General features: G+C 40.5%; 2 protein-coding genes across 8 annotated transcripts in view; one reads left to right on the plus strand and one right to left on the minus strand.

The window, feature by feature from the left end:
* Riok1 (RIO kinase 1) overlaps positions 1–572 on the minus strand; it is a 32,151-nt gene extending 31,579 nt beyond the window's left edge. Inside the window, exon 1 of the mRNA XM_070024621.1 lies at positions 228–572. Within this exon, the coding sequence (XP_069880722.1) occupies positions 228–298 (71 nt within the window). The 5' untranslated portion in view covers positions 299–572. The remainder of the gene's footprint in view (positions 1–227) is intronic.
* Positions 573–703: 131 nt separating this feature from the next.
* Cage1 (cancer antigen 1) overlaps positions 704–17,741 on the plus strand; it is a 53,181-nt gene continuing 36,143 nt past the window's right edge. For 6 of the 7 annotated variants that reach the window (XM_070024616.1, XM_070024619.1, XM_070024613.1 and 3 more), the window contains exons 1-5: positions 704–960; positions 5,577–5,834; positions 7,829–7,916; positions 13,238–13,764; positions 16,434–17,477. In XM_070024616.1, coding sequence (XP_069880717.1) covers positions 955–960; positions 5,577–5,834; positions 7,829–7,916; positions 13,238–13,764; positions 16,434–17,477 — 1,923 coding nt within the window. In that variant the 5' untranslated portion in view covers positions 704–954. The remainder of the gene's footprint in view (positions 961–5,576; positions 5,835–7,828; positions 7,917–13,237; positions 13,765–16,433; positions 17,478–17,741) is intronic. The other variant, XM_070024614.1, reaches the window with a different exon arrangement.

Consider the following 17,741-nt stretch of genomic DNA (forward strand, 5'->3'; position numbering starts at 1 on the left):
GCACGCCTGCCTCTCGGCTTCGCTGATCACCTGGGAGCCCGCACACTCCCTGACAAGTGACTTTCAAGAATCCTAAACTAGGGCGGCGGCGGCGGCCAGGATGCAGACACGAAGCCTCGACACCCTCAAAGCACAAACAAGAGTCAGCTTCCCAGAGGGGGAAAGGAGCGGGCAGAATGTGTTGGGGGGAGGGGGGAGGAGTGTCGGTGTGGTCCCCTAAGGCCTACCTCTCAGAGGACTCCGCGTCGTCGAACTGCCCGGGCTCCACCTGGCTCATCAGCAGCCGCCGGTAGTCCATGGCCGAAGGCGCTTCTTGCACTGCTGCCGGAGACCGGCCTCTGCCCTGGGACCCGAGTGGCACTGAGACGGTGTGACCTACAGCGACGTGGGTAAGCCGCTCCGAGCCGGCCCCACGCTCACAGCGCGGTCCACGTGCGGAGAGAAACCTGCACCGACAACTCGCGCCGCCGGCGCTCCCCGCGGACCGGAAGTTCCCAGCCGGAAGCAGCACCGGAAGTCCCGCTCGCGCCGTGCGGGCCGCCGAGAACTCGCTCAGGACGGCGTGCGAGAGGGACAGTCCTCAGTCTCTGGCAGACGTTTTGGACGGTCCGCACAAGTGACGCGTGGGCCGCTCGTTTTGCGTGTAGTTTTTCGTCCCTTGCGCATGCTCGGCTTAGAGTTTCCTCCCATCCGAAGAACGCACCAGAATCCCCACAGGCTCTTCCGTGGGGGCTCGCACGCTCCTAACGTCATGCTTCCGGGAGCGTGATTGACGGGCCCCGCGATTGGCCGGCGCCCGGTGACGCCACAGAGAGAGGACGCGATCCTCAGATCCAACGGCGGGGTCGCCGAAGGCTGCGGGGGGAAGGGGGCGTCCTCCCTCCCGCCGCGTCTGTCCTTCCGCGCTGGAACTGAGAACGCCTTCGTTTGGGTCAAAGAAACTATCAATGGATCATGGAAGTGAGCACAGTTTTACTTGTTAGCGAATTGGGTGCGTCGTTTTGACGGGAAGACGAGATAAGAGGTTTTCGAAAGTTAGAAGTTGGTGAGACTGCAATCTGTTAGGCACAAGATGGAAGGACACCTAGAAAGTTCCTAGGACGCCTCTTCCCCCTTAAGATAGCGGCTTGAGAATACCAACAGGATAGGTATCCTAACATTGAATAAGTTGTTTTATTGGTGCCAGCCCTGAGGCTCCTCCCTGAGCTTCCCCTCCCTCCTCCCCTCCCCCAAGGCATACTCTTTCCATTTGAGCCACGTCTCCACTTCCAATTTCGGCTTTGGGGCAACGAGAGACTCTTATCTCTAATCATAAGGTCTTCCCTGCCCGGATAACTTCAAATTGTGATCTCCTCACCTCTATCTCCTGAGTAGCTAGGGTTATAGATGAGTACCACTGGCGCTCAGCTGAATAAGTATGTTAAATCTGTTAAGGACTCAAATGGAAGGTGGAAGACTGGGGACATGGCATTAATCTTAAGGCCTTTGGTTCAGTACAGAAATTTTTAAACAGTGAAAGAGATGGAGAGAGAAAGGCTGAATTTAAAAAGTAATAATAGTGTGAGTTCTAATGGCTTTATGCCTACCTACTCAGAAGGCTGAGAGCTTAGGATAATGGTTCAAAGGTAGTATAGGCTGAAAAGTCTGTGAGACTCATATCCAGTTAACCAGCAAAAAGCTGGGAGTGGAGTTACTGGTGTAAGTGGCAGAGTGCTAGTCTAGAACTTTTGAAAAAAGCCAAGGGAGAGTGTCCAGTACTGGCACCAAATAAATAAATCAGTGCCAGAAGATGGATGAAAAAGTTGTAAAATTGTAATTGGGAATTGTGGATTTACAAATATAAACCAAGAAATTAAGCTTTTGCTGTTGTGCCTGTTTGTTGGTTTTTGCATTTGGAAAGCAAAGCAAAACTTTTCCAGATTCTCCAGTCACCACAACCCAGGGAACATTTGTTTGTATGTATGACAGGGAAATAATGAGTATAAGGTTGGGCCTTTCACTATTGCTGCCTAACCTCTTTGACTTACTTTTTTATAATATACCAAGTAATAACACAGGCTGGGACAACTTAAAATTATCTTAATTAATCTTAATACAGAGGCGATTTCAAGGATTGGTATATGTTGTAAACATAACAAAGAATGCAGAACTTTTTAAATTACTTCGTAGACAACACTGACCTGTCTGCAGTAGGAAATATTGGAAAGCCTCTGTCAATCTCTCCCCACACTCTTTTCCTCCCTCTCTTTCTGGTAGTGGGGCTTGGAGCTTGCCACCCAAGTACTATTATCACTTGTGCTACACTTCCAACCCTTTTACTTTAGTGATTATTTTTCAGATAAAGTTCTTGCTTTGAAATCTCAGACACCTATGCCAACTGAGTAGCTGAGATTGTAGATGTGTTCCACCATGCTGAGCTTGTTAAAATAGAATCTCTGCTATTTGTCCATGCTCTCCTCAAACTGAGATCTTCCCTATCTCCATGTCCCAGGTATCTGAAATTACCAGCATGCACTACCATCTTAAAACATCTTAAACTGCTCTTTTTATACAACAATATATATTCTCTAAATAAAAACACTGGGAGCACTGTGTGAAGATTCAAACATTAAATGAACAGATGCTAAATTGTTGGCTAGAGATTTAGAGACCATAAGCAATAGGAAATTTATGAACAGTTGGATGAGGAGATAGGAAAGTTTTTACCAGGGCAAGATGGCTCAAGTGATAGAGAACATTCTCTATGTGTAGGAAATAAGCTTGATTTGGTTAGAAGAGGAGAGGGGATTGGCTTAGCAGCTAAGTACAGATAGGCACTAGAGTGGTACTAAGTGTTGAAGGATCCAATGAAGAATCCCACACATCCATCCCAGGGGACCAAGCAGAGACAGGCAGCACAGGAGAAAGATTATTATAAGGTTTATTAGAGGAACCATATTTCCCCCAAGAGGGAGCACATGGCCTCTGTTTCCATCCAGGTAGCAGGAGAGTTTGGGGGATAGGTGGGTCTGGGCAGAGAGAGGGAGGGGCCAGCTGTATGGAGGGAACTCCAGGAATGGGAGGGGGCCCAGGTCTGGGTGGAGCTGAAGACCAAAGATGAGCATAATACTAACAAGTGTAACTGGACATCTACTGACAGATGAAAGTGGGCGTGGGCTCAGCAAAAGCAGCTTATCAGTTGTCCTCTTACATGGTTGTAATAGGAGATGAAGTGAAAGCATGGGTCATGAAGAGACATTTTTCTAAGGAAAAAGAGAAGGACAGGACTTAGTAACATGGCTGTAGATGATGAATTAGAGGGATACCCAAGATGCCTCTAAAATTTCAATCCCTTTCCATTGTATGGTAGCATTCAACTAAAATTCCAGTTCTTGGGAGGCTAAAATAGGGTTGTTAGCCCAGAAGCCTCCTCTTAACATGCTCTTTCCCTAGGCAACACTAGGCCCGTGTGGTAAAGGGAGCAAAAGCTTTGCCCCTACCCCCTTTCCCTGAGAGAGCACCCTGTTGGGATAGCTATGCCATATAAGGCAGCGAAATCCCCCAAATCCCGGAGATTATAAAGGTCATCTGAGACAATAGCTGTCATTTCTCACTTCCTCTCACCTGGTGAGATGGGATCTTGTCACTGCTGGCATTAAACCTTTCTGTATGGTTTTCTGGCTAAGTCTAATTTACTCTAACAAGGATAATCATAAGATTGGGAGTTAGATGCCAACCTAGGCTACATAGCAACAACTTGTCTCAAAACTTGTCTCAAAGCAAGAGTAGAGCAGCTTCTCGAGAAGAGTCTGAAAGGGTAAGAGTCATGGTCAGTTGGTGAGGGAAGGGAACTGTTCCTGGTGGAGGCCTGGTATGTACAAAGTCCTCAAGTGGAGATATAGTCTGGTAAAACAGGGTGTGCAGGAGTTGTGGGGTATGAACATTTGAATGTCCTCATTTAAAAAGTAATTATTCTCATCCTGTTGGTTATTAGCTCTATTGTTTAACTTTTTGAGGCTATTATATATTGTAGAAATTAACTCCTGCCTTGGATGAATATATCACAGATTTGTCTCCACTGCCCCCATCCCATCCCCAGAAAAGTAAGGGGAGTAGCCAGGTGCCCATGGCTCACACTTGTAATCCTAGCCACTCAGGAGGCTGAAATCTGAGGATTGTGGTTCAACACCATCACAGGCAGACAAAAAAAATCATAGAAATTATTTTTCTCCAAAGCCGGGCGCTGGTGGCTCACGCCTGTAATCCTAGCTACTCAGGAGGCTGAGAGCTGAGGATTGCAGTTCAAAGCCAGCCCGGACAGGAAAGTCTGTGAAACTCTTTATCTCCAATAAACCACCAGAAAAACAGAAGAGGTGCTGTAGCTCAAGTGGTAGAGCACTAGCCTGGAGCTGAAGAGCTGAGGGACAGCGTTCAGGCCCAGAGTTCAAGCCCCATGACTGACAAAAACAAAAACAAATTATTTTTCTCTAATTAACCAGGAAAAAGCCAGAACTAGAGTCATAGCTTAGGTAGCAGAGTGTCAGCTGTGAGTGGAAAAGCCAAGCGAGTGGGACACCCTGAGTTTAAGCCCCAGGACTTGCAAAAAAGAAAAAAAAAGTGGGAGGAATAGCTAAGAAAGGGTCATGGGGTAAATTTGACCAAAGTGCGTTATACATGTGCATGGTAATATCACAATGAAACACCTTTGTACAGTTAATTTATGCACATAGAAAATAAAAAGAAAACAATAGAGGGGCTGGGAAGGTGGCTCAGTGGTAGAGCGCTTGCCTTGCACGCCTGAGGCCCTGGGTTCCATTCCTCAGCACCACATAAGCAAAAAGAAAAAAGCCGGAAGTGGCGCTATGGCTCAAGTGGTAGAGTGCTAGCCTTGAGCTGAAGAGCTGAGGGACAGTGCCCAGGCCCAGAGTTCAGGCCCCAAGACCGGACCCAAAAAAAAAAAACAAAAGAGAAAACAATAGAGAAATTCAAGTCCAGTTGCTTGAGAGAATAGATGTGACAGGAAAATGAGGAAAGAAAATTGATTTACAGGCTTAGGCATAAAGTATTCAAATAAATAGAAGGTATTAGATAAATAGCAACAGTATTTTGTGCAGACTAATAGATTTGTAATGGTATTTGTAACTATTCTTTTTTTTTTTTGGGTCCGGTCATGGGGCCTGAACTCGGCCTGGATGCTGTCCCTCAGCTCTTCAGCTCAAGGCTAATGCTCTACCACTTGAGCCACAGCGCCACTTCCGGCTTTTTTCTTTTTGCTTATGTGGTGCTGAGGAATTGAACCCAGGGCCTCATGTGTGCAAGGCAAGCGCTCTACCACTGAGCCACCTTCCCAGCCCCTGTAACTATTCCTTAATTGACAAAGCAATCCATTTTTTGTAGTTCTTAAGCCTTTTATTATTATTACTATATAGTAGCCATACATATAACTTAGTATTGTCCAGATCAGTATGTACTATCATACTAAGCCAACAAATGAGATTTAAAATTTAGAGCAATGAACGTTGCTTCCTAAAGTGAAAGAGGGTAAAGGGGAACCTTTTTATGTGCACATACTAAAACTAAAATTTGTTTGTTTTAAGAAACCTTCTATCATTCAGCAATTAGGAATAAGAACTCTCAGACATTTTGGTCATCGTCCCTGGCACCGCAAAAAGAAGAAAAGGCTTTTGTCCTCCCCTGCATATCCTATACATTCTGAAGTGGATGCTTCTCATGAAAAATTAGGAAGCATGTCAGAATCAGATGCCGTGAATGTCAGTGGTCTTTCTCAAGACTTATCTCACTCAGATTCTCTCTTCTGTATGGAAGCTAGCCCTGTCACCCTGGACTTGCCTCAGGTGAGCTTTGTTACCAAGTTCTAGGAGTTCAGGTTCATTCATTACTTCTCCTCACATCTCCCCTACAAACATTTCCCCAAAAGAATGAGGGATAGTAAAAGGATCTCCAATGAACCCATATTGGAGGAATTCAGGGTCAGGTTTTCCTAGTCCCAATAACATACAAAGAAAGATAGAATTTTGAAAGTAGAGTGTTAAAATTTATCTTTCTTAGCTTGCTCCTGAAATTCCAAGAATATAGCCTAGGGTCCTCCACAAATTTCACAGTCTAGACTCAGTCCCAAGCGAAAGGAGACCCAAAAGGACTCGATTCCTGGTCGAAGGCTTCCATCACTGTGGTAGTATGCAAATGATTTGACTGGCATGTACAATGACAGTGACATCATCCTGAATGGAAATGACTACCAGCCTGTGTCTTCATGAAATCAGAGACTGTAATGTCTCAAGATCATGAGTGTTACTGTAAATGTTTGATAGTTCCCATCAAAAGAGTAAGGGAAGCCGGGCGTTGGTGGCTCATGCCTGTAATCCTAGCTACTCAGGAGGCTGAGATCTGAGGGTCGCAGTTCAAAGCCAGCCTGGGCAGGAAACTATGAGACTCTTATCTCCAGTAAACCACTCAGAAAATCGAAAGTGGCTCTGTGGCTTGAGTGATAGAGAGCTTGCCTTGAGCTGAAGAGCTGAGGGATAGTGACCAGGCCCAGAGTTCAAGCCCCACGACTGACAAAAAAAAAAAGTATAAGGGAATAAATAAAAATGTATTAAATTGTGCATATGTTAGTGCATCTTTCACAGTTAAGATGGAAATATCAGAAATTTCATATGGTCCAGCCTATGAATTTGTTCTAAAAGGATTGTTTATGATAGGAATTAATAAACTACCAGCTGGGGGCCGGTGGCTCAAGCCTGTAATCCTAGCTACTCAAGAGGCTGAGATCTGAGGATTGTGGTTTGAAGCCAGCCCAGACAGAAAAGTCCCCATGAGACTCTTACCTCCAATTAACCACTCATAAGCTGAAGGTGAAGCTGTGGCTCAAGTGACAGAGTTCTAGACTTGAGCACAAAGGATGCTCAGGAGCATCCAGGCCCGGAATTCAAACCCCACAGCCAACAACAACAATAACAAAAAATTCTTTTTTTTTTTTTTTTGGGGGGGGTTCAGTCGTGGGGCCTGAACTCTGGGCCTAGGCGCTGGCCCTCAGCTCTTCAGCTCAAGGATAGCGCTCTACCACTTGAGCCACAGAGCCACTTCCGGCTTTTTATTTCCTGCTGAGGAATCGAACCCAGGGCCTCATGTATGCAAGGCAAGCACTCTACCACTGAGCCACCTTCCCAGCCCAATAACAAAAAATTCTATCTCTAGGGAATACTCAAGTACTTAAAAAAATGGTCCATAATAATTTCACATTGGAAAAACATAATTTTTTATGAGTAAAGGAATAGTTATTTTATAGATGGACAGTGGAAATGTAACTTAAATATTCTACTAGTATATTTTTTACACAGGAAGCTGAGATCTGAGGATCACAGTTTAAAACCAGCCTAGGCAAGAAAGGAAATTTCTGCAAAAAGCTGGAAGTGGAATTTCCAAAAAGCTGGAAGTGGAGCGGTGGCTCAAGTAGTAGAGCCCTGGCCTTGAGCCAAAAATCTCAGGACAGAACCCAAGGTCTGAGTTCAAGCTCCAGGACACTCTCTCCTCCCCACCCCTCCCCACATGCACGCATACACAATATAATAAGTTAGAGGTATCTGTACTCTCATTCACCCCTATGTCTACAGAGAGTCATGATCTAAAATATTAAAACAATATTACTTAATGACTTTCCTAGAGTCATAGGTGTTAGTAATAGGAACTAAACACACAGTGGGGAAGATACTAGAAGCACATTCTACCTGTAAAAAAATTCTAATAAAAATTGCCTAATACATGTTCCTTTAGAAGTTTATGTTTATTTGAAATACAAATATTAATGCTCTTTAAATTATTAATACAGAATGAAACAAAGAATGTAAAAATGGAAAATGAGTCTACACCCACACTTTCTGAAGACGTTTATAGCATACAAGACAACTTGCTTAGTGGTGAGTATCTCTTTTTTTGCTGTTGTTGGTCATGGGGCTTGAACTTGCTCAAGGCTAGCACTCTTCCATTTTGAGCCATGACCACGTCCAGTTTTCTTGTGGTTAATTGGAGATGAGTCTCACAGACTTTCCTGACTGGCTTTGAACCACAATCCTCAGATCTCAAGCCTTTGAGTAGCTAGGATTATAGGCATGAGCTACTACTTGTGTCCAGTTGTCAGTATCCCTTTATGAGTAATATGCAAAACACATGCATTTATTTGTGCATCCTTGATAATAAGAGCAGCCATCAGGCACATATATATGACAGAAATATTATATACATTATATTATATTATCATATAATATATATGATATAATATACACATTATATATTATTATATATATACATATATCTTACATTTAATACAAAAAATCCTATGGCATGGGTTTTTAAATTTTTAATAAGGATAGTTTTTTACCTTTATTTTACATATGAGGATATTGAGGCCCAATAATTTGCCCAAGTATAGCTTTGTCTGAGTGAGCTGTGAGTCAAGTCAGTCACAACACTTGGATTATATATTGTGCAAGTATCTTAAAAGATGGATATTAATATAACCAAAGTGTCTTCTTATAGTCTTAAGTTGATAAATGAAAGCTATTTAGGAATTCATCATACAATAATAAGACACATTGATCATGTTCATTAAAGAAAACCCAAATGTTGTATCGAAATGTCTTTATTTTCTAGTATTTTTAAAAATAATATTAAAAAGACTCAAAAATGCCTATTGACATCAGAGACTTCAGTATGTACAGTATAAGAAAAATAAGGTTTGAAAAGGAAAAGAAATAGAGAGGCTGTGAACCCAAGATCAATATGCCAAGAAGGTTACAGTCTCCTGAAGTACATCATTGACTTGTTAGATGGCCACCTTCTTGCTGTATCTCAAACCCAGACTTCTCTGCACCAGTCATTCTGGATTTGGATCTACGGTTTTGACTGCATATGATGTACTAATTACTTTTTTATGACCTTGTCTTACAATATAGTCACAGTCTAAGCTATTGGGAGTTAGTGCTTTAATCTATATATTTTTGAATTTTCTATAATTATAGAAAAGCAAGAACTTTATACATACAAAAAAATGAACATAAAAAAGATGACAATAAGCTAAATACTGGTGGCTCACACCTGTAATTCTAGCTACTGAGATTTGAGGATTGTAGTTCAAGCCACCAGAGCAGGAAATAAACTACCAAAACACAAGAAGTGGTCTATAGCTCAAGTGAAAGAGTACCCAGCTCCTGAGTTCAAGACCCAGGATGGCACACACACACACACACACACACACACACACACACACACGCACATGCACACGCACACGCACGTACACGTGACAAGGAAACAGAAGTTGAGCTTGCCTCAAGTGGTAGAAGGGCCAGCTTTGACCAAAAACTCCAAAGGACAGTGCCCAGGCCCTAAATTCAAGTCCCAGTACTGGCATAAATGAGATGGGAGAAGGGAGGGAGAGAGAAAGGGAAGGAAGGGAACAAAGAAAAGACAAAGTAGCATTTACTTTGTTGTACTGGAGATTGAACCCAGGGCCTTGCACATGCTAGGTGAGAGAGAGTATACCACTTAAGAGAGGTAACTCCACCCCTAAAATATCATTTGGTAGATATCAATTTGACATGCCTGGAAGATGTAAAACATAAAAATTCTTATGCTATTAGTAGAATATAAATTAACACAATCAATTTGGGAAGCAATTTTACAATATCTAGTGAAGTTTAAGGTAAGTATTTTTCTGTAATTTAGAAATTCCATTTCTAGATTACATACCTGGAGCCTTCATATCCAGTGTATAAGGTAATGTGTGTAAGAATGTTTGCTAGAGTGCTATTTCTAATACTAAAATCAGAAAAATATTAAATAGTCAATAAAAGAGGGATATTAAATAAAAGAGGAATAATGTGTAATCTCTCAATACAATGAACTAGATCTACCTGTATATACATAGCTAGGTCTCAAAAGCAAAATTTTAAGTGAAATAAAAGACTTTTTTATTTGTTTTGTTTTGTTTGTAGTGCTGGGAGTTGAACCCAGAGTCTTACACATGCTGGGTAAAACTGTTTACATAGATAGGCATTGCCGCGGACCGGGTTCTGTCGGGACGACGGAGGACACCTAGGGGAGGAACCTGGAATAGGGTGGGGAGATGGCAAACAGACAACTCACACACAAGAGGAGTAGATGCTGAGTGCGATTTAATGCAGAGGATAGCAAACTTTTATAACAGAAGTCTTCATGAGAGAGGGCAAAAGGTTACACAATCTTGCTGCATGGCTTCATTTTTGGGGTGGTCACCAGCTGATCGCCTGATAGGCACTTGTTTCCGGCTTATCTCTAAGGAATACAACGATTACGATGTTTGTCACCAATTAACCATTACCTATCTTTACAGAGGCCTTAACTTTCCCAAATAGATCTTTCCTGTTTCTTCTTTAATAGTAAACCTCAAGGAGACCTGGATCTAGCAATTCTCTAGGTTTAGCAATTCTCTTAGTAAATAGCAGGAAATTCTTTCTCCTAAATAATTATCTCAGCAATTGCCATACATTCTTTCTGTTCTAGCTGAGCCTACAGCTTCTTGTAAGTCCCTTACAAACAATTCCTTCTGCTGAAGTGACTTTGTGAAACCTCCAATACTTTTATATTTACTTATAACTTGTCTCCTAGCCTCCATAAGAGGGGTTTCAGGTTAGCACTTAACTCTGGTGAGTTAGTCATATTTTTTAAGACACTCATCAGATATTGGAGTCGTCAACACTCTTAAGAAAGAGCTTTGAATAAGGGAACGTTGACAATGAGCAAGTACAAAGAGCAGTAGAAGCAGTAAAAGATTAATAGGCACTCTTATACAGTGAAGAAAGGCAGAAACACATCTTTTCCCAGGGGTTTTTCCAGCCTTTTTCCAGGAGTAGGCCTCTTAGAAGCCCTATTCTCCGAGGTAGACTTTGGTGAAGTCCCAAAACTTGGAGATAGGTTTCTGTAAAGCCCCATTCTCTGAGGTAGACTTCGGTGAAGTCCCAAAACTCAGAGATAGGTCTCTGAAGCCCCTATCATGGTCTGATAGATGGTTTCCCATGCTAAGCAGACTCCACTGGAGTCGGCGTGGCAAGGCATAATGATGCTATTTATGTAAAAATTTACAAAATATCATCTATGTATTTGTAGTTTGCCTAGGGTGCTACAAGGATAATTTGAAACTTGAGAACATCTCAAAGACCAGATATCTGACAAACTCCATAAACTAACAGCTCAAAGCAGCTCACTATTTTAATAATTTATACTATAACCCTTTCTATGATGCCTTTATTTGCAAAGGCAGGTTTTTGGAAGTTGCTGTGATTTAAAAAAAAGTAAATGCTGCGTGAAAATCAGTGTAGAATAAAGAAGTATTGTGCTGTTGTTTTATCTGATTCCAAGATTGAGAAAATACATGGTACTCATTTGTAGTTGCTATGGTTAAGACAGGATCTCACTGTCTAGTCTAAATTACCCTTGAATTTTTGTGATCCTCCTGCCTCAACCTCACAAGTCCTGGTATTACAGGTGTGTGCCAACAGTCCTGATATGACATGTATATTCTCAAAGAGCTAATGACAGGACAAATACTAACTTGTTTGGACTTACCCAATTAAATGGAACTCTTAGGTGTTTTGCTGCTGTTGTTCTAAGATTCTGTGAAAAAATTACTGAGACATTATTGAATCAAAAATGAGCAAGTAGGTTGAGATGAGGGTTAGACAAATGAAGAGGGAAAAGGCGAGCAAATGTAGTTATAATATTCAATGTATGTATGTGAAAAAGGAAAATAGAGGTGATGGTAGGGTTGGGAGAGAGAGGAAAATGATGAAAGGGGTGACATTGATCAAGATGAATTGTACTCATAAACTGACATTTAATTAAAACCGCTTTGTACAACTACTTAATGAAAGGCTTAAAAAAAAGAGCTGGGTGCTGATGGCTTACACCTGTAATCCTAGCCACTCAGAAGGCTGAGATCTGAGGATCATAGTTCAAAGCCAGCTCAGGCAGGAAAGTCCATGAGACTCTTATCCCCAGTTAACAACCAGAAAACCAGAAGTGGTGCTGTGGTTCAAGTGGTAGAGCACTCCCCTTGAGCTGAAGAGCACAGGGACAGCACGCAAGCACAGAGATCAAGCCCCAGGACTGACAAAAAAAATAGTTTAGAAACCTGATGTATAGTATTTGGGGTACATAAATGGCTAGTAAAAGTTGAAAAATATAAATAGGAAGAATGCATATAGTAGTTATGCTTAAAGAGGCAGAAGATGAAAATTAGAAAAGTGGGCCATTTTATAACATTTTGTTTCATTTTGTCTTAATTTCTTCTGATGTTTTAAGCATGTGTTAGATAACCTGGATTCTTTCCCATATTGAGAAATGGTACAGCATTGCATTTAGAAATAATATTCTAGAATATCACCTGTACTGCTTAGCAGATATGAGTCCTTAGCAAGTGACTTAATATTTGCTTTATCTCAGTTTCCTGATTTGTAAAAATAGGGATGTTAACATTTTCCTCAATGGATTTTTTTTAAGTAAGATAAGATAAGTAAGATAAGTGAGCTGCAAGTGGTAGAGTGCCAGCTGTGAGGGAAAAATCTGAGTAAGAACTCAGGCCCTGAGTTCAAGCCCTAGTGCCAGCACAAAAAGAAAAAATAATTAAACAGGTTTGTGTTTAGTATTATATCCTACAATTGTATAATCTTTTGAGATATTTTAAATTTAAAATATTTCAAAATTACAGCAAAAACAACTTTGAAGCTCTCTTAGAATTTATTGTATTTGAGCAGGATAATACATAATGTGCTTTCAACCACTAAGCCTTACCCTCAGTAGTATTTGGAGATTGAACCCAGGGCCTAGAGCATGTTAGAAGAGCACTCTGTCACTTGAGCCCTGTACCCAGTCCTTATATTTTGTTTTTTGAGATAAGATCCAGCCAGCCTTGCATAGTCTGGCCTCAAAGTTTGGTTCTCCTGCCTCTGTCTCCTAAATAGCTTGGATTATAGGCATATACTACCACATACTTTTATGTGGCAATCCTTTGGAGACTTCTTCCTTCCATATAAAAAGAGTTGCTTTGTTTCATTTGCTAGCACAAGCCATGCTAAATTCTATATAATGAATAAGGTTAAAATAATATGTAATTCTTAGAAGACTTTCATAGTTTATTTCTTAAATATAAGTTGCCACATAGATTTATGGTCAACCGTATCCTTATTTCCTCCTTTCTGTTTCTAAGGAGATGTCAGCATTGGAAATGACACACAGAATGTACAAATGGAGCCAGTTAACTCCAGCATTTCTTCCTCACGACAATTTGAACCCATTTGTAAATTTCACTGGATAGAAGAATTTTATGATGACACGACAACATTTCAGAATATTATGGAAAGCCTTTCTTATACAGAGAACTCAGAATTGGGAAACCATGGGTATCATTATGCAAAAGAGACCAATACAAAGCAAGATTCACTTGAGGAAGAAAATCCAATGGAAACTTGCCTGTCAGCAAATAAGGACCAACCTGCTCATAATTGTATCAACCAGTCTCCTGGAAATCCATCTATAACCTACTACAATAAAGAGACACCACAGTTCACAGAAAATTTAAAGGCTGAATGTACTGCCAAGGAATCTGCTGTCAACACTAGTCAGCTCCACGACTCTTTAGATAAAGGAAGTCTCCCCAGAAATGTTGAAAATGCATTTTATAATAAGAATAGCTTTAAACTGCTTGATCTGAGAGTTAATTATAAAGCAGAGGAGGTAAGATTATCAATAATGAGTAAAGCCTTGGAATATTAAAGGGAAAAGATGTCTTAAAAACATATATTTAGCCATGTGATGGTGGCTCACACTTGTAATCCTAGCTGTTCAGGAGGCTGAGATCTAAGGATGGAAGATAGAAGCAAGACCAAGCAAAAAAGTTTGTGAGACTCATCTCCAATTAACAACCGAAAAACCAAAAGTGGAGCTGTACTCAAATAGTAGAGCTAGCTTTGAGCAAAAAAGCTTAAGGACAGAGTCTAGGCCCTGAGTTCAAGCTCCAAGAATGGCACAAAAAGTGTATTTAATTTGTATCTCCCTGATGAAAATGAATTCTGAGCCGGGCGCTGGTGGCTCACGCCTGTAATCCTAGCTACTCAGGAGGCTGAGATCTGAGGATTGCGGTTCAAAGCCAGCCCGGGCAGGAGAGACTGAGACTCCTATCTCCAATAAACCACCAGAAAACCGGAAGTGGCGCTGTAGCTCAAGTGGTTAGAGTGCTTGCCTTGAGCTGAAGAGCGAAGAGCTGAGGGACAGCATCCAGGCCCAGAGTTCAAGCCCCACGACCGACAAAAAAAAAAAAAAAAAGAAAGAAAGAAAATGAATTCTGAGAGATTAGTCAGTTCAAATATTTTTTTTCTAATTCAAGTCCATTTTGGGCAGGAGTTCTACCAATGGTTGGTTTTATGCAGATCAGAACTCTTTAGTCATCTTTTTATATGTCCTAGCATATACATGGTGTGTTGAATATAATGTTTTTGTATTTGTTAAAGCTGTTATATTTGTTAAGCTTTCAGAAACTAAGATCATATGTAATGAGGGGAAAATAAGAAGAGGAATATGTGAGAAAGATGTTGATTAAGCTATTTGATGAGCTTGAGATCTTACTATTTTGTGTGGATAAATTAAAAAATCAAAATTTTTTCTGAAGTGAAAAAATTCATTTATCTTTTGGTTTATTTTTTATTTTTTGCTGGTTCTGGGGCTTGAACTTAGGGCCTGGGTGTTGTCCCTGAACCTCTTTCTGCTCAAGGCTAGTACTCTAACATTTGAGCCACAGTGCCACTTTAGGCTTTGTCTAAGTAGTTTTTTGGAGATGAGTCTCATGGATTTTTCTGCTTGGGATGGCTTCAAACTGTCATCTTCAGATCTCAGCTTCCTGAGTAGCTAGGATTACAGGCGTGAGCCACCAGCACTCAGCATGGTTTATTGATTATGGGCTTACATGTAGAATTCAAAAAGCACTGAAGATATCAACAATATAAGTTCTATACTCCCTAAATCAAGAAAAATCTCTTAAGAATTGGAATGGACAAGTACATATAATTCAAGTTTTCTTTACATTTGCAATATGTGAATAATAAGAAAAGGTATAGCTATTATGTTTCATTTTTAGATATAAGTGGAGGTTTTTAGTTATTCTTTTGAAGTAGATGGCAGAATGTGAAAGAGTTCATTTATCCAATCTTGATTTCTCAAGGAAACAGTAAAATCTCTACTCAATTTTTTAAGATTGTACCTTCTTCTTTCTGTTGCATTTAGTCATTTTTTCAGTCAATCAATAGCAATAAATATTTTGGCATCTCTTATGTGACAGGTCCCTTGCTAAGTGTTGATTATGTACGGGTTAAAAAGAAAACAAAATATATGGTTCTTTATGAAAATAACATTCTAGTAGAGGAGAGAGACAAGTAATCACACAGTACATGTGCACATGCAATAATGGTAAGAGCTTTATAAAAGTCAGCTGATTATCTACACTCAGGATACTTGCCTGGTCAGAGAGTCTGGGGAGACTTCCCAAAAAAGTGATCATTAAGCTGAGTTTTACAGTATAAGTAATTCAGAATGGGTGAGTGATTTGTGCATGAGGAACAGCATCTACAAACCCTCTGCGTCTTTTGGAATCATGGTACCGACTAGGACTTGAAAAACAACAACAGGGTTTCAGAAAACAAGATTATAGTTGATAAGGATGGAGAGGTGCCATAGGTCAATCATCTTGGGGTCTAGGAGGCCTCAATAAGATTACTTTTATCCCAGAGCAATTAAAAAATCATTAAAAATGTAAAAGCTGGCTATCTAAATTAATCTACTATTACTCTTATGATATCTCTTACTAGGTGCTTAATGTCATATTTATTTCAAGGTTTCATGTCATAATTTAATACCATTTGTTAACCCTCTCCCCACCAAAAACCCTGTATGGTGGGCACAAAGTCAACCATGAGGTTTGCCTGTCTGTTAATGTTCATAGAGTTGTAGCATAGTGAGGTAATGGTCTCAGCGAAGAAATTTTAGAAGTATTTTAACAGAAAAGCCATTGTAGTCTATAGGGCAATTGATACATTTATTTGTTTTCATTGATTTGAAATCAAAGAAAGCATCGTGAAAATTAGTATCATAGAAAATGGAGAATATCAAATGATACTTCATCTTTTGCGAATGTTACATATTTCTCATATACCTACTGGTTATTCTGTTGTGCTGTTAGGATCTGTACATATTTTCAGCTACTAATGCTTTGTTAAGTAGTTATTATTAGTGAAAGTAGGTGATATTATTATTTAGTAGCTGAGAAAACCAAACTAGGGTTCAGCTCTGTCTGACTCCTGAGCTCCCAACCCTCTCTACTCTTTCACATTTATTTTATTCACTATAATTTACAGACTGAAGTTTCTTCAAAAGAAATACAGAATTCCAGGGATGTCAGTCACCAGGAAGAAGTGACATCAGCAGGTGTGAAAAGCATAGGGATTGCCATGTCTTGGTCTCCAGTAGGCAACCCCAGGAGTGGTGTAGCATCTCAAAAACACTGCATGACACCTGCCGTGGGGCAAGACATTGAAAATTTATGGCCTCTGGAAGAGGACTTGGCTTTAAATGAAGTCTTACAAAAATTAAAACATACTAACAGAAAGCAGCTCGTGCAGATCCAAGACCTCCAGTATAGAAATGAGCACTTAGAGAAGCAGGTGAAAGAATTACAGATGAAGATCACCAAACAGCAGACATTTGTTGATATCATAAGCAAACTAAAGGAGAATATTGAGGAATTAATTGAAGACAAATACAACGTAATGCTAGAAAAGAGCGATACTAACAAGAAATTGCAAAATTTGCAAGAGATTTTCAATGACACACAAAAACATCTTCAAGAGACCAAGAAAGAGAAGGAAACTTTACAACTCCAGTTTAAAAAGCTGAAGGCTAATTATCTTCATTTACAGGAAAGATTCCTTGCTGAAATGCAAGAGAAAAACCTCTCTGTAGATCAGTGTATAGAAATGGACAAAACCTTGTACAAGAAAGAAGAGGAGATCAAAAGCCTGCAACAACTAAAAGGAGAATTGGAGATGGCCACTACTTCTGCTTTGGAATTGTTAGAAAGGGAAAAAGAGACCCGAGAACAAGAGCTCTTGACTTTACAAGCGGAGTTCCAGAAACAGGAAAAAGAAAGCCTGAGAGAAAAACGGAAATTGAAATTAAGAGTTGAGAAGTTGATCATGCAAGTTAAAAATTTGCTATTCACATGTGAACATGAAAAGGCTAAAAGTGCAAAACTTCAGCAGCATATTGACGAGATGAAAAATGAAAATGCAGAACTTCAGCAACAGATTAGAAGGTGTGGGGAGCAAAATCGTGTCCCTAAATTTGAGATGTCTCAGTTAATGGGCCAATTAGAGGATGTCATGGAACCAGGTATTATTAAGGTATTGATGCAGATTTCTTTTGCTTGCTTGTTTGCTTTTTTTCCTCCTGTAGTTGTTTTGTACAGATACTGGGCCTTTAACTCAGCTCTCATTCAACTTTTCACATTCATGGCTGTGCTTTACCACTTGAGCCATGTCTTCAGTTCTTCATGCAGATTCTTTTTTTGTTGTTGTTGGTTCTGGGGCTTGAACTCAGGACCTGGACACTGTCCTTGAGCCTCTCTGTGCTCAAGGCTAGTACTCTACCACTTGAGCCACAGCGTC

The sequence above is a fragment of the Dipodomys merriami genome, unplaced genomic scaffold (assembly GCF_024711535.1).
Source record: "Dipodomys merriami isolate MVZ:Mamm:240054 unplaced genomic scaffold, mDipMer1.0.p SCAF_16, whole genome shotgun sequence".
Taxonomy (NCBI): domain Eukaryota; kingdom Metazoa; phylum Chordata; class Mammalia; order Rodentia; family Heteromyidae; genus Dipodomys; species Dipodomys merriami.